Below are 17,488 nucleotides of genomic sequence, written 5' to 3' on the forward strand. Positions count from 1 at the left end.
GACATTGTTCCAGAGACCAGGTCTCCCCACCACACTCCAACTACAATGACTGAACCCTGCCCTCGCACCAGATTCGGCCGTGCCATCAAGCCAAGGCAGGTCCTTGATTTGTAACCCCCCCCCCAAAAAAAAGGGGAAAAAAGAAAAAAGAGACACTTATGCAGCAGAAACTAAAAAGAGTGTTGAAATGTTTGGAAACTTAAGAAGTGTTGAAATGTTTAAAAAAAATAAATAAATAAAAAATGTTTAGAATACACATACAGCAGCATAGCATATTGAAACTTAGAAGTATATTGTTTATATCTTATTATAGTCTCACTACCCGAGAAGCGATTTTGTTCGTTAAAGGGAGATGTAATGTTCGAACTTTTATTTTGAAATCACCGGATGTAGATAGGTACGCCGGCTGTGTGTTCATGTGCTAGCTTAGCAGTTTACATTTGCGTGGATGCGCTGTTCTATATTTACGGAATAAAAGAATCTGTATGACGACTCCGAGGCGATTTCTTCATAAGCAGTGAAGACACAACAAATAAAACCAGTTTTTTTTTACATTAGTAATTCCTTTTGGGCATAATTTTAGATTATTGTTAATAATAAATTAATTAAAGCGACAAAACAACCTGAAGAGCCGATTCAGAGCCAGCTCTTTTTAGTGAGCCGAACCGAAAGAACCGGTTCTCTAAAAAGATCCGGAAATCCCATCACTACTGCTGTGTCTTCATTTATGTTGGAAGTGATAGCAGAGCTGTACGTTTGATTTTTTTTTTTCCAGAAATCTCTCAGTCAGAACATGCTATATCATGCTTAGGTAACTAGCGAGCTAACTTTCGCTAACTTCTAACTCCGTTAAATGTAAGGAATTCAGTTTTCACGGATGCCTGGATGTTAAACATCATAGTTAGACCTGGTAAAGCAGCAACGCTGAACGTTTTATTAAAGATGGAAGAATTTAGACAGTTTTTAACTCTCAGTGATGTTCGTTTGACTTCGGGACCTTAAAGGACGGAGTTTAGGACCCAGATTACGCCCAGATTTACGAGCACCTTAGTCCGACAAATACGGCAATAACGACGGCCCGCTTGTATGTTCTACCAAAAAAAAGTGCTTTGTTGTGTATCTGACGGACAAACACCAAACCAGTTAAGTTGCACCATTTTTGCAAACTAATTCTGGTTCATTCATTTCACTCAACATTCTGCTTTCCCCATTCTCATTCTCCGTTACCGCCGTGCTTTTTCGGCACTGCGCATGTGCGTTTTACCCATATTCTATCACGATATTTCATTTTCTTTTGCCTAGCATTGTACCGGTATTACCGTGAACGGTATAATTTGGCCCAGCCCTACTTCTTATGTTAGAATATGAACGTCTTCCTTTTATAAATCCCATCTGGTCCTCTGAGATAATTGAGGGCATAATCGATTCTAGTTGCCGGGCTAGGATTTTTGCAAGAATTTTAACGTCTACTGGGAGGAGTGATATTGGCCGAAAGGATGTGCAGCTCAGTGGGTCTCTGCCTTTTTTAAAAATTAGAAAAAATAGTGGCTTGCATGAGTGTAGGTGGCAGAGTTCCTTGCTCGAATGAATAATTAAACATTTCCAGTAGAAGTGGAGCTAATGTTTAGATTATTTTGACTATCTGAATAACCACAGAGTGTTGTTGAACTTTAGTGAGAATGTTTTTTTTAAAAAAAAACATTTAAAAATTTTAAATGGCAGCATATAATCATGCCTGTGGTCATCAGGGGACAAAAATGTACCCACATCATTTGAAGGGTTTTTTTAGACATTAATCTAATACCCAACAAATCGAAGTCATCTCCCCCTAGAGACAAAGCATGTACAAACTCCAAAACACTACAAATTCCAAAGCACGTGAAACCTCCAAAACATGTACAAACTCCAAAACACAACGGAAGTGTTCCAGGATCCTATTGGCTACACAAGCCAGAAAGTACCAGCGACCTGATTTGGTGTGTGGTAGTATGAGTATATGAGTCTTTGTGTATAAATACACAAAAAATACACACATGCTTTCAATAGTGTAATTTAAGTGATCTAGGTATCTCTGTTTTGGAAGTTCAGTTAATGCTAGCAATGTGTTTTGGAGTTTGTATGCGCTTTGGAGTTTGTACGTGCTACGGAGTTTGTATGTGCTTTGTCTGTAGGGGCCACTGTAAATATACTTTTATTTATTCACTCTACAAAATGTAATAAAGAAATGATAAAGTACAAAAACCAACTATTTACATTTCAAGTTTGAACTATTTAATTTTTCAGCTTTTTCCTTTTAAACAAATTTAAAGTGACACAACACAAAACACTGCAAACCACAACACAATAAAATATAAATTAAAATATGCAAAACAAAAAGAAGATGCACATTCTCTGTTATATAGGCCTGGGATGAATTTTTGGAAGAGTGTTTTCCTGCTTGGAATTGGATACAGTATTTTCCGCACTATAAGGCACACTTAAAATCCTTTAATTTTCTCAAAAATCGACAGTGCGCCTTATAATCTGGTGCGCCTTATCTATGAATTCTGGCTGTGTTTACTGACCTCGAACCGATTTTATGTGGTACACGGTGCTCAAAAATCTGTCAAAAAATGTTTTAGTAGGACTTTGCTAAGCTACAAAGCCGCACCGCTTGATGGATTGTCTGAGCGTTACGGCTACCATAGTCAGGAGCCTTGCATACGGTGTACATTTTAGGACATCGTCAGGTCTCAGGAAAAAAGTTGTCAGGTATCAGTCTCAGACAAAAAAATGTCAGTTCTCAGGAAAAAAGTCGTCAGGTATCAGGCAAAAAAATGTCAGGTCTCAGACTCAGACAAAAAAAATGTCAGGTCTCAGAACACGAGCTATCAGATAGAGAAAAAATCTTCCTGCAGGTGGCGCTATTGTCATGTCCCACCCGAATTGATTTCCAAATATGTCATCAACGTGTGACAGTGAGAGAGCGTAAGGTCATTGACCTCACCGGAGTTTTACCGCAGTTCAGGCTCCTAAAGACACAAGGTAAGTTTAACTTTTTCTCCCTTTTGTTCATATTTTTGCCACAGTTGTTATATTAAGTTGCGGTTATGTTGTGAAAGTTACATATCAGAGAAGGAAATCTAGTTTTGTACGAAACCAAATCAGCACTATTCTTGTCTGGCCAATTCGTTCTAGCTAGCGACAGTGGTGGTGAAATGTGATTTGAATTTAAACTGTTTAGTAATTGTTTTGTATACGTTTCAGCCAATGGACAAGCTGAAAGCTTACGAGCAGCCTGCATCCTTTCTCTCGCTGTTTTCTCTTTTCTATATTGCTACTGTTGAGATAGCAATATAGAAAAGTGATCCCGATATGGTTTTTTCTGTTGTTGTTTTTAGACTATGCTGCAATATGTCATTCGACCATGATGAAAGGAGTATCCGACTCTGGTTGGTTCTTATGACTGTACCAAAAATACTTTTTTAAAAAAAAAGAGCATTAAAAATAAATGACGAAAGTACAATACAACTTATTTATTAACTACTGTTCACCTCTTTCATATCAGAGAAGTGTATTTTTTGCTACACATATTTTATTTGTGGGCACTGAATAGACGCTGCTTTTAGTATAATTGCCTCCTAAAAAGATTTAGTAATTTACTGCCAGATGTGTAATATCAGAAACAGTTCTGTATTCTTTGTGGAACTCCTCCTTACTCCACTTGGTCCCGTCAGAATGGCAAAGAGTGAACTCACTCCCCTCAGTACGCTCTGGCCAGAAGCGTTCTTTGCCTATGGTAATTAAATCATCATAGGTTCCATGGCCTTGCAGAATGATTCGAGGTGGAACTTCGTCCATTATTAACTTCTGGTACTGTCCACACTTTTTAAGAGTTCTTGGTTTCCACTCCATGGGAGCCAGTCTTACCTAGCATCAAGGAAAAAAAGCAAAGTTTATGAAAAAATATGCCTTTTTAGAAAGTTATTTTTTAATATATTGCTGATAGTCATACACATAGCTTCACTTTTTAACTAACCTTCAATAATGATTTGTCATGGTCCAAACGTTTATCATTCAATGGAAACTGCCTTTTCTTTACTTGAGGCTGTAGTAGTTTCTTGGCTTTACCAAAGGCCTCTGCTGCACCTGTGGATGAAGCTGAAAGTTAATTAACCCTTGTGTACCCTTCAAAATTTACACCCTCCTATGTCCCTCGTTACCCAAAATGGTCCCCATCCAAAAGGTGATATAGCAATATCATTTATGAATTTTTTTTTCATTTTTTTTTACATCAGATCTTTTAAACAACTCCAGACCTAACCACACACATAAAGGTTTTCATAATTTTTTTAATATTTTTTAGGTTTTTATGGCTTTATTGTCATAAAAACCCCTGTTTTTTGGGGGGGAAAAAACCATAATATGCAATATTTTCAAAAAATTAGTTGCAAATGGAAATATTTGGCATGAGGTTATTACAGCCTTGAATGGGTAAATAATTCATAACAACATTGATTTGGATGCATTATTATTTTTGGAGCAATAAGAGCTTTTACAATTTACACCCTCCTATGTCCCTCGTTACCCAAAATGGTCCCGATCCAAAAGGTGATATAGCAATATCATTTATGAATTTTTTTTTCATTTTTTTTCACATCAGATCTTTTAAACAACTCCAGACCTAACCACAGATATAAAGTTTTTCATAATTTTTTAAATATTTTTTAGGTTTTTATGGCTTTATTGTCATAAAAAAACCTGTTTTTTGGGGTTAAAAAAAACATAATATGCAATATTTTCAAAAAATTAGTTGCAAATGGAAATATTTGGCATGAGGTTATTACAGCCTTGAATGGGTAAATAATTCATAACAGCATTGATTTGGATGCATTATTATTTTTGGAGCAATAAGAGCTTTTACAATTTACACCCTCCTATGTCCCTCGTTACCCAAAATGGTCCCGATCCAAAAGGTGATATAGCAATATCATTTATGAATTTTTTTTTCATTTTTTTTCACATCAGATCTTTTAAACAACTCCAGACCTAACCACAGATATAAAGTTTTTCATAATTTTTTTAATATTTTTTAGGTTTTTATGGCTTTATTGTCATAAAAAAACCTGTTTTTTGGGGTTAAAAAAAACATAATATGCAATATTTTCAAAAAATTAGTTGCAAATGGAAATATTTGGCATGAGGTTATTACAGCCTTGAATGGGTAAATAATTCATAACTGCATTGATTTGGATGCATTATTATTTTTGGAGCAATAAGAGCTTTTACAATTTACACCCTCCTATGTCCCTCGTTACCCAAAATGGTCCCGATCCAAAAGGTGATATAGCAATATCATTTATGAATTTTTTTTTCATTTTTTTTCACATCAGATCTTTTAAACAACTCCAGACCTAACCACAGATATAAAGTTTTTCATAATTTTTTTAATATTTTTTAGGTTTTTATGGCTTTATTGTCATAAAAAAACCTGTTTTTTGGGGTTAAAAAAAACATAATATGCAATATTTTCAAAAAATTAGTTGCAAATGGAAATATTTGGCATGAGGTTATTACAGCCTTGAATGGGTAAATAATTCATAACTGCATTGATTTGGATGCATTATTATTTTTGGAGCAATAAGAGCTTTTACAATTTACACCCTCCTATGTCCCTCGTTACCCAAAATGGTCCCGATCCAAAAGGTGATATAGCAATATCATTTATGAATTTTTTTTTCATTTTTTTTCACATCAGATCTTTTAAACAACTCCAGACCTAACCACAGATATAAAGTTTTTCATAATTTTTTAATATTTTTTAGGTTTTTATGGCTTTATTGTCATAAAAAAAACTGTTTTTTGGGGTTAAAAAAAACATAATATGCAATATTTTCAAAAAATTAGTTGCAAATGGAAATATTTGGCATGAGGTTATTACAGCCTTGAATGGGTAAATAATTCATAACTGCATTGATTTGGATGCATTATTATTTTTGGAGCAATAAGAGCTTTTACAATTTACACCCTCCTATGTCCCTCGTTACCCAAAATGGTCCCCATCCAAAAGGTGATATAGCAATATCATTTATGAATTTTTTTTTCATTTTTTTTCACATCAGATCTTTTAAACAACTCCAGACCTAACCACAGATATAAAATTTTTCATAATTTTTTAAATATTTTTTAGGTTTTTATGGCTTTATTGTCATAAAAAAAACTGTTTTTTGGGGTTGAAAAAACCATAATATGCAATATTTTCAAAAGATTAGTTGCAAATGGAAATATTTGGCATGAGGTTATTACAGCCTTGAATGGATAAATAATTCATAACAGCATTGATTTGGATGCATTATTATTTTTGGAACAATGAAAATTTATTGCAAAAACAAACTGAACTGAGCTGAACAAACAAAACAACAAACTGAACACAGATGTAAATTTATAGCAAACACAAACTGAACTGAGCTAAACAAACAAAACAAAAAACTGAACAAAGATGTAATTTACATCTTATAACAGGAACTACAAAGTATTTTCCAATGTTCTTTGCAAACTGGGGCACCACACTTGCAGCAGGTCGTTTGGATTCTTCTGCGCCGTTTGCATGATGCGCACTGGTTTCTTATTGTGGGACGCTGCTGCTGCTGCTGCTGCTGCTGCTGCTGCTGCTGCTGCTGCTGCTGCTGCTCCTGCTGCTGCTCCTGCTGCTGCTCCTCCTCCTCCTCCTCCTCCTCCTGCTGCTCCTCCTCTTTGCCCTGGGCCTGTAAGACCAGGCTGGCAGCAAATGGTGTTCTGGGCAGGTAGGTTCTCTTCTTCATGGTGGGGGCAATAAGAGCTCTTCCAACCTGCTCTATGAACAGACGCCGCAAGTGCCACTTTCCTCTGTTCCACTCAGGGTCGACAGCGGTGAATAGGATGAAAGCATTATAGAGGCTGACATCGATCATGTGGTAGAACAGACACATGGGCCACCTACGTGTCATCCGACGACAGGAGTAGGTGCCACAAACCTGCAAAACAAAAAGAAATTATCAGATGACACGAATAGATTTATACAGCCATAAGCAAGAGACAAACTAGACAACCCCCCCCTCCTTTCTGTAACTATCAAAACTATCATAGTCTAAAACTATCATCTCATATCAAAACTATCATAATCACATTATCTGACTTTATCAGTTATAACAATGAGAAACAGTAAACAATTTGGCAAATAAATTACTTATGCTTACCTGGTCCAGATGATCTACAGCCCCTTTGCATTTATTGTAATCCAGGATGATGTGGGGCTTTCTTTTCCCAAAGTCCTGGACTTTTGGCTCACGGTGTCTGGTGCTCAGCACAACAACATTTTTCCTTTTTTTGGGGACGTAAGATACGACAGCCTTGTTGTGGCTAAATGCAAAGACAGACGACTGAACGTCTCTGTCTCGAATGTTCAGAAGCTGTGGGGGCAGCTCAGGTTTATTCAACCGTAGCGTGCCCACCAGGGCCATCCTCCTCTTCCTCAATTCCTCTGCAAGAGGAAATGATGCAAAGAAATTGTCTGTGGTGACTGTGTGGCCCTGCAGCCCCTCTGTTAACTCCAGCACCACCCGCATGCCTTGGTTCATCTCTCTGTTCGCGAATGCAGACTTTCCCGTGTAGACTTGAAGCCTCCAGGCATAGGAGGTCTGCACATCGCAGAGGGCCCAGATCTTCAACCCATATTTAGCCGGTTTGGAGGGCATATACTGCTTAAATGAACAGCGGCCCTTAAAAGAGACCAGCTGTTCATCGACACAGATATCCCTCCCTGGGTTGAAAAATTTGGGGAGGCGGTCGCTCCATTTGCTCCATAAATCCTTTATTGGACTCAGCTTGTCCCCCCTGTAGCGACCTGGCCGGGAGAGACGATCGTCAAACCTCACTGCCCGATTAATTTGCTCAAATCTTTTTTTTGGCATGGTGGCAGGAAACAGAAGACGCCCTGTCTCCCCATCCCACAGGCTTCTTGTCGACTCATGTTGGGACCTGTACAGGCCAGCCAGGATCACAAGCCCCATGTACGCTCGCAGCTCCTCCTCATCTGTGTCCTTCCAATCTTTAACTGACCTGTTTCCTTGCAAGTTGGTGAAATGCCGGATTAACTCCATAATGTCCTCAGCAAAAAAAAAGATTAAAACTGCTCACAGGGCTGGTGATCCTACGAATGGCATAATGCGTTGGTCCTGGGGGTAAAATTGGAGGAGGAAAAAATGGAAGGACCTCTTCGTGTGTGGGTTGCCACATGATTTTACCATTTTTAGATCTCCACTGGTCATCCTCCTGTCTTGTCTCTTCCTCCTGCTCTTCTTCCTCCTCCTCCTCCTCCTCCTCCTCCTCAGACGAGCTGCAAATCTCCTCAGTGCCTGGCAAAAATTCTTCTTCACTTTCAGAAGTATCTCCACTGCTTGTGGAATCTTTTTCACTTTCTGAAGAGTGCAAAACTGCAGCAACAGCCTCCTCTAAACTGAGTGCACGCTTCATCGTGTCTGTGCAGAAATGACCACTAAGACCAGGCTGCAAAGTATTCTCATAAACTTCAAAGGTGCACCTGAATCAACATGCTATACCATGCATCCAATAAGAGAGAGGAGGCTCTCTCTGGTTCAAAAAAAAACATAAACACACCATCTTTGGCCTTTGATCTCTCTCCCTCTCTCTCTCTCTCTCTCTCTCTCACTCTCTCTCTCACACACACACACACACATGCACACATGCACACACACACACACAGACACACACAATACCATTTTATGGTGGTTAGATGTTTTATTGTCATGCATTTTGCAGGGTAAGATAACCATGTCCTGCATTCAAAACCACTGAAAATGTCTATGGTGGTGCTGTACCTAATATTGTGCTCATTTGATCCAAAACCTATTTTTCCTTTATTTTGAAGGCTGAGGCTTAGATCCATTAGGTATTCACGAGAAAATAATTATCACATGTCAGAATTACAGTATATCGAAAATATGTGATTATAATGGGAGTTAATGGGCCCAAAATGGAAATTAGAACGTAGGAGTTAAGCCTTATGTTTATCTCCTTTACTATACACCACACCATAGAGGGGATCATTGAATTAAAAAAAAAATGCTAAAATGCACATCCTGGCCAAGTTTCATGCAACTAGTCTTTAAAATGACTGATATATTGAAAATCAAAAATCCAAAGTTACCACAAATGGTAACTTTTTTCACCTAGAGTGCAGGAGGGTTAAACTGATCCGCAGCAAGTTCTAAATTACAACTGATCTTAAAGCAAAATAATTGGGGTTTTCTTACTGAGAAATTCATTGCCACTTGTTGAAGGAGTGTCATCTGCAATATAAATAGGGCAGTGATGTGAAACATGTGGTTTATAGAATTCTACTACAATCACAGACTACTGCACACTCATCTGCTTTCAAAATGTATTGCATCTATAAATAAAGTGGTTAGTCAATCATAACCTGCTAAGCATATCATGTTAAATAAAGGAGATTATTTTACATGTTGTTCAAAAGTATCAAAACCTACCTGATTTTTCTGCTGTCAGGAGCTTTTTTACGTGTTATCAAAGCCTGTTTGGTTAATCTCACCTTCAAATAAAATTTTAAAACGGTAAGTAGTTATAGCTAGACTGTAGGAGCCAGAGCCTACATGACTATCTAACTTTTAAATTGCAATAAAGTCTTTTAATTTTGTGAGAAATCCATCCTTTGTCGTTTTTTTTTAAATAGAGCACTCCGACAATATCATAAAGTAATAACTATATACGTCTTTTAACATGCATATTAATTAAGAGAAGTAAATAGGAATACCAAACAATGTTAAACCATTAAAGCATGATATTGTCAGGGTTCTTGGCAGTTAAAAAAAGGAAATTGCAAGCATTACAAAAACATTTAATAAAGTGTTTGATTACCATTTTCAAGGTCTTTTTTTCAGCTGTTCGTAAGCTTTCAGCTTGTCCATTTGCTGAAACGCATACAAAACAATTACTAAACAGTTTAAATTTAAATCACATTTCACCACCACTGTCGCTAGCTAGAACAAATTGGCCAGACAAGAATAGTGCTAATTTGGTTTTGTACAAAACTAGATTTCCTTCTCTGATATGTATCTTTCACAACATAACCACAACTTAATATAACACAACTGTGGCAAAAATATGAACAAAAGGGAGAAAAAGTTAAACTTACCTTGTGTCTTTAGGAGCCTGAACTGCGGTAAAACTCCGGTGAGGTCAATGACCTTACGCTCTCTCACTGTCACACGTTGATGACGTATTTGGAAATCAATTCGGGTGGGACATGACAATAGCGCCACCTGCAGGAAGATTTTCTCTCTGTCTGATAGCTCATGTTCTAAGACCTGACATTTTTTTGTCTGAGACTGACACCTGACATTGTTTTGTCTGAGACTGACACCTGAGTCCAAAACTCCGTCCGCGTCAGGTCCCAAAGTCAAACAAACACTGTAAATTCTTTCATCTTTAATAAAATGATCAGTGTTGCTGCTTTACCAGGTGTAACAATTAAATTTAACATCCAGGCATCCATGAAAACAGATTTTATTACATTTAACGGAGTTAGAACTTAGCAGAAAGTTAGCTTGCTAGTTACCTAAACATGATATACCATGTTCTGACTGAGATTTCTGGAAAAAAATAAAACGTACAGCTCTGCTATCACTTCAAACATGAATGAAGACAGAAAACTACACAAAAGTGACCTTTGTACGGTTACTGAAGTTGGGCTAGATGGTATTTAATGCTGTGCTAGTGATCGCTAGTGACACAGCTATGTTAGCATAACAAAGCATAACATAGTGAACCTGGAGAATGAACACTAACTTTTTTCCACTTGATAAAAGTTCCCGATGTTTTTTTTTTTTTTTTTTTTTACAAATGAACTCGCATGGAAAATTGCTGTAAATGGACCAAACTTCACTATGGGAGAACAACTGAGATAATCCAGCCACAATATGAAGTTAGTCATTAATGTAAGATAAGATAACCTTTATTAGTCTCACACGTGGGAAATTTGTTTTGTTAGAGTAGAAAGTGGACAGTGCAAAGTTATTTATTTTATAGGGAAGCTACCAGAGAATTCAACATTAATGAATCAATGGCACGGAAGTGGAGGAAGCAAGAGGAATGAGTTGTGTAAAGTTTGACTTATCTGACTGTTTTGTTTCGTTTAATGCACCTTATAATCCGGTGCGCCTTATATATGAAAACAGACCCGTTTGTCGACAGTGCGCCTTATAATGCCGTGCGCCTTATGGTCCGAAAAATACGGTACATAGGATTCACTGCATGAATAAACTTTCTGAATCCTTTATCATTCTAATGTGACGATGTTGTCTCTTGTTGTTGTCCTTGGCTCTCTTTCTCTCTCTGCTTTGTCTCTAGAGGCCACCGTATATATTTATATATAAACATATATAAATAAAACCACGTTTTTTTTTTACATTAGTAATTCCTTTTGTGCATAACTTTATATTGTTGTTGATAATAAATTAATTAAAGCAACAACAAGACCGTTTTCCGTAATCTCATGGTAATTTTCTTTGTTGTAAAAGTAGCTCTAAAAACTTAAGAAAAACTCTTTCTCTCACTTAACCTCAGTCTAAGAGGGGGCTGCACAAAAAAACAAAATACCTCATCAGGGGTGAAATTGTTTTAATAAAATTATTTGCAACGCTAAACAGGACCAAGTTCTGAATATGTGCGCGGTGCTTTTTTTTACTCAGGGTTATATTATTTTACACATACAAGGAGTTGAGTCGGCGGCGTGTGTGTGTATGAAATAGAAATTCTTTCATCAGTACTTTGCTAGGTTACAAGGATTAGGATAGTCAGATAATCTGAAGGTTCAAATCTTGTGCGATGACAAAGGTCATTTTATTGTGTCTGTAATAAGGTTATTATAAGAAAGTAAAATAAATTTAAATCCACTATTGTAAAAAAGAAATAGCTCTTAGTATTTACCAAAAAAAAATAAAATGGTTACATTTATAGGTGAAAATGGTTATCAAGATCTCTACTCACCATCTTTGTCTTAATATAGATACTAATAATAGAGACTGAAACATTTAAACTGTGTACTAAACATAATTCAAAATTATTCAAAACAGAATTCAAAACTATGAGTTCAACTCTTGTCTGTACAAAAACAGGTGGGTGAAAACTAACTGCTGTCTCTATACAGCCGTATGCACTCTGATCTTCCCTGACTCATCAGTTATCTGCTGTGTTACCCCTGAACTTTCCACAACCATGTGCCCCAGGTACAACCCCCTCCCTCTGTGGACAAACCAATGACTGTAGAAAACATGGACGACGTGACAGCTCCCAAAAAATGAAGCCAAAACGTCTCTATCGCCCCCTGGTCAGGGCTGGACTGGGACAAAAAATCGGCCCAGGCATTTTAACTAGAGACGGGCCAACCAGGTATTTACAGGAAAAGGCATAAAGCCTTTAAATGAAAACAGACGCTGTTGTGACAGTGAGGTACACCCTCTTGTTGGTATATATATGATTTCTATGCATTTTACATCAGATAAAAACTTTGGTTGTAAGATTCAGGTAATTATTTAATAAAAGCTAGACATTTTAAATGAGAATAAGAAAGAACAGTACTTTGTGACCCCCTTTCCCTGTTAATGTCCTACCTGCCCCCTGGCAAAACTTTGCTAGACCCGCCCCTGCAGTTACCAGCTGTCAGCTACTTAGAAAAGGATCCTGGTGTTATTTCTCAGAAACAGTTTATAACTTCCCTTCAACTCATTCATGTCACTTAAAAGGTAAACCTGTTTCTCCATCACCTGTTCAGCCCTGATGATTCTCCTGGTTTCATCTTCATGTTTCCCTCTCACCAGATAACCAAACCGATATCATGACCAGCAGCTTTTACAGCTGTGGCTCCGGCAAACATCAGCTGATACTAGAAAGTAATATTGAATAAATTCTAACAACAGCTAATCAAGCTTAAACGTACTGCTGTTGTTTAACGTGACCTCCGCTGGTTTCCTCTTTCTGACGCAAAGTGGGAGATAAACAAACAAATTCCGATCAGCTGATCATTGATCAGTTTCATGATTGAAGTAGCTGTGCAGCGTAAACACACAGAATAAATCCAGCTTTGTGTCTTTTTCATCGTAGCTGAAGTACGGGAAAAACTACGTTCCTTCTCAGCTCAATACGAAACGCATAATGTTTTCTCTGAATGAGGGACCATTCCATTTTTTAAGGAGCGGTTGGCAACTCTACTAACTAACCTTATGAATAAAATAAAGTTCACTATCAGTAACATCATAGCACCCACCCAGCTGTATAGAATGCTAGCTAGCTTGTAGTACGAGTTATTGTAACTGACTGTAAAAAGTCAGCACAACCAAAATAAACTCTACCTAAACTTGGTTTATATCTGGCCCAGATAGACTGCAGGTCATAACTTCTTACCTGAAATTCAGTTCACCTGACACTCGGACCGGCAGCCGCCTCAGGTCTCTCCTCCTCCTGCCTCTCCTTCCCTCATCCACCCGCTGGCCTCTGTGGAAGCTCCGCCATAGCCACCACCAAACAACTGGGTTATTTCTACACATCGGCCAGCATCTGGCCAATCCACCACCTCTCATTGTTCATGCCGTTACAAACAAACAAACAAACAAACAAAAAAAAAAACATCGGCCCATAAAAACGAAAAATCACCATCGGCCCACTGGGCAAATGCCCGGTATGGCCGATGGCCAGTCCAGCTATGCCCCTGGTGTCTGGCTGCAGTATAGGTCATAAACCCCGCTTCCTCCATGTTAGCGGATGGGACTGGGGTCAAACTAAAAAAAATTAATTCTCCTCAGATAATTTTTTTTCCAAAGATTCTTTCTTTATCAATAGTTATCAATAGTTCTCATCACGCTGATTTATTTCCAAGGGGTCTCCTTTCCCACAAGTTTGATTCTAATTCCTACCGCGGCGATAAATTGGGGTGTAACTTATAACAGCTTTGACTGACAGCTGCAGTCACGGGGAAATTTGTGTCTGTTCGGGAATAACAGATAGAGCGTAGGCTCTGAAAGGAGGGCCAGCGTTTACATTACAAAACCACGACCGACTGAGAAAGATGCTTTAATCACAGGAGTCACACATGTGTCCACTGTACCATCTGGGAACTCTTCTTGTTTAGCACTCGTAATAACACAAACACTAAATCCTCCTTCTCTTGTGCTGTTTTGTAGCACCTGAGACTGTCACCTGTCTGTCTGTCCTGCACTCTCTCTCATTTTCTTTCTCTCTGGTTGTGTGATAAAAGTATGAACATGTATTTATAAGTTACACTTGTGTTTGTATCCTGCAGCTTATCGAACATTTGATTTCCATGCGTGACAACTGCAAGTGTCCAGAGTGAGGACAGACTGAGGGACCCACTGCTGCACATCATCTGTGAGGCTTTGCACCCCTGATGATCTACCAGGACAAACTCAGCAGTGTGTGAGGAAGAGGAGGAGGAAGAGCCAGCAGCAACTGACAGATGGAGAGAATAGACAGACTGTTCCCTGTTTGTGAAGGACTGCTAGAAAAGTTTAAAATAACTAATCATCTGTCCAAAATCAGTCTTATTAGGTAATGTTCAAATAATTTTATTATTCCAGTGTTTTCAGTGTGGGAGAAAGTACTCAGGGCCTTCAAGTTACACACTATGAAATGCAGCAACAAGTTTAATGTTCAGAACCCTAAAGTATGTATCAGCAGCAGAATGGAGCTAAAAATAAATGTTTGTTTCAGTTCTATGAAGCTTTGAGTATTTTGGATCAGTAGTACTGCTGTGTTTGTTGCATCATATTGCTGTAATTGTTTATATGCTTTATATATTCTGAGCTAAGTTGATCTATAGTGTTACATCATATTCTATAAGGATGTTATGTGTTTGTATACTTTCTGCCCAGTTTGACTCATTTAGCAGAAGCCTGCCTGTTTAAGGCTCTGATATCTATTCTGTATGACTTAAAGCAGTTGTGACATGGTCTGATTTTCTCACCCAATAAAGGAATTTTTAATATATCAGTCTACTCTTCATTGTATCAGAAACAGTTACCACAGATTGTACATATCCTTTTCACACATATATGTAAGCATTGAGCACAAAATTAGTAATGCCAACATATGGATTCCTAGCGTGGCGGTGAGTGTGGATATTTTAATGGCAACATATTAAACGAACAATATTTATCTCTTTTATTTATCATACATCTATATATACACTGTCAAAGATACTTGTCTTTGAGTGAAGATTTAAGATGATCACTGCTGTAATATATCATAATAATCTGACAATAACTATAATATTGGTCATATTATATTACATTATTATATATTACATTGCCAAAATGAGTTGACTTTAGTCTCATGAACAACATAAGCTAATTGTTATTTACTAACTAATCTTGAAATGACTGTTCAATCAGTACAGAAATGAAGCCCAACAATCATGTTTTTACAGTCCCGTGGTCTCAGCCTCAGATACTCAACAAATCAAAGTGATGTCATAAACAAAATGCACGAACAAAATAACATTTTTTCTCCTTCATTTCTGTCAAAAAATGCTGTACGAGACGTTTCTCGCGGTTGCTAATCAACCTGACCAGCACGACGAAGGCCAGACCGTCCCATTTCACAAGCCTCTCACTTCCGCACTTCTCGTACTTCGTAGTACCCGCCGTCCGTAGTCCGCGAAGTGTGCGGTCGCTGGATTGGGACTGTGGTGAAAAAGATGTCATTTAATGTGGAGGGATAAAAGCTATCCTCGAGTTATCCCAAAATGAATATATTATATTAAAATATGTCCCATACATGCATTCATGTCCCCTTGGAGAAGGATTTCATTCACTTTGGTAATCCCTTTTGCTAGCACACAATAACCTGATGTTGAATAGTTAGTAGTTGCTTTAGTTAGTATTTGTTGCCTTGTTAACGTTACCTGTGAGCTAAAATGTGCCCTGGGTGAGTGACAGTACTGAGTTCTGACATTAGTCCTCCTCTGCCAGGTGGCCTTCTGACAGGGAAGTATCATTATGAAGATAAAGATGGCTCCCAGCCTGCAGGACGATTCTTTGGTAACAGCTGGGCTGGAGCATACAGAGACAGGCGAAGATCAGCTGACTGCTATTGAAATATGTACCAACAAATTGTTTTATGTTGTTTTTGTTAACCATAATCGTGATTGTGCTCCTGCTCTGTGGAAGATACTTTAGAAACAGTGTACGGGTCAGAGAAACCCTCGCTGACTTCTGCTGCTATGCGCTGGATGCATCATCACTCTCAGCTTAAGGTACCCACATGGACAGTTGCAGTGACAAAAAAATGTTATGCTCATGGTAATTTATGTATTTACCAGGTAAAGATTAGCCATACGGTTAAAGTAATAAACAGAACATTTCAAATTGCTACTATTGGAAACCTGAAAATTAAGAACTATGAGTCACCACTGAAACACTGCTTTGTGGTGTACCAGTAAGCCTGAAATGAAGTCTCTTATTTTCTGAAAACTATCCCAAGAGTCAGTAATTACACAGCCTTTGAAGTTTTTCACTGAAAGATTTTAACTAGTTTTTAATAACTGTAATTATGTTTTAGTGCAGTGGAAATGCCCCTACTGGAGGTAGAACAAAACACTTTTCAGGGTTTTTCATATTGTCTGCAGGTTTGTAATATTTGAAATGGATTCTTTTAGAAAGAAAATACCACAAAATACCAAGTGAATAGGAGATGCTGCATGTAAACTACATATTCTGTAATGACCAAGCTTTTGTTCCTATTTTTAAATTGTAACAAATCCTCCACATATACATCTCTTAATAAATTAACAGACTCCAGCTGTGCAATTCCTGTTTTGAGTATTTATATTAAATAGCTACAGCTGCTCATAACCTTACTACGAGCTATAATCTCATAAAACCCTTGCCATAGCAGTGTCATTTTCTCCAACTCTTGTGTCCAGGGTGATCTTGGAGATGGAATCGTTATTTGCATGTCGAGCATGGAGCAGCTTCAGCAAAGTATGGCTGCTTGCGGAAGAGGGTCCTCTGGATCAGAGAGTGGTCGACGCCTTCAAAGAAACCTGGAATCTCATAGCCCACGAGTGTCCAGACTACTTCAGATGAGAACCTTCTTGGTCATTTAATTTTACAGATTTTTTTTCCCCTAATTACACTTAATTAGGTTTTTTGAATTCTCCCCTGAAATGTACATTTTATGTCCTTGGAATAGATCAGTACACCTTTTCCATTTTTAATCAAAGAGCACTTCATTGTCATGTCTATATAAAACCATTAATACTCTTTTGTGGAAAAATAACTTTCTGAAGAATCTGGATTCAATTTGTCAAATCAACAAAACGTGTGTATTATTCATGGGTGTTGGTTTAACATGAACTGTGATTTACATTGGTGTTTGAAAGGAAAGGGACTTCCACACAATATCAGTCCCTCACTGTGCT

At 37.8% G+C, this 17,488-nt stretch overlaps 1 protein-coding gene across 1 annotated transcript in view; it reads left to right on the plus strand.

Annotated features, from left to right (window-relative positions):
- Positions 1-17,318, plus strand: part of akr7a3 (aldo-keto reductase family 7, member A3 (aflatoxin aldehyde reductase)) — a 45,082-nt gene extending 27,764 nt beyond the window's left edge. The window contains exon 7 of the mRNA XM_085159037.1: positions 16,991-17,318. Coding sequence (XP_085015163.1) covers positions 16,991-17,173 — 183 coding nt within the window. The 3' untranslated portion in view covers positions 17,174-17,318. The remainder of the gene's footprint in view (positions 1-16,990) is intronic.
- The last annotated feature ends 170 nt before the right edge of the window (positions 17,319-17,488 follow it).

Source organism: Neolamprologus multifasciatus, chromosome 5 (genome assembly GCF_963576455.1).
Source record: "Neolamprologus multifasciatus chromosome 5, fNeoMul1.2, whole genome shotgun sequence".
In the NCBI taxonomy this organism is placed as follows: domain Eukaryota; kingdom Metazoa; phylum Chordata; class Actinopteri; order Cichliformes; family Cichlidae; genus Neolamprologus; species Neolamprologus multifasciatus.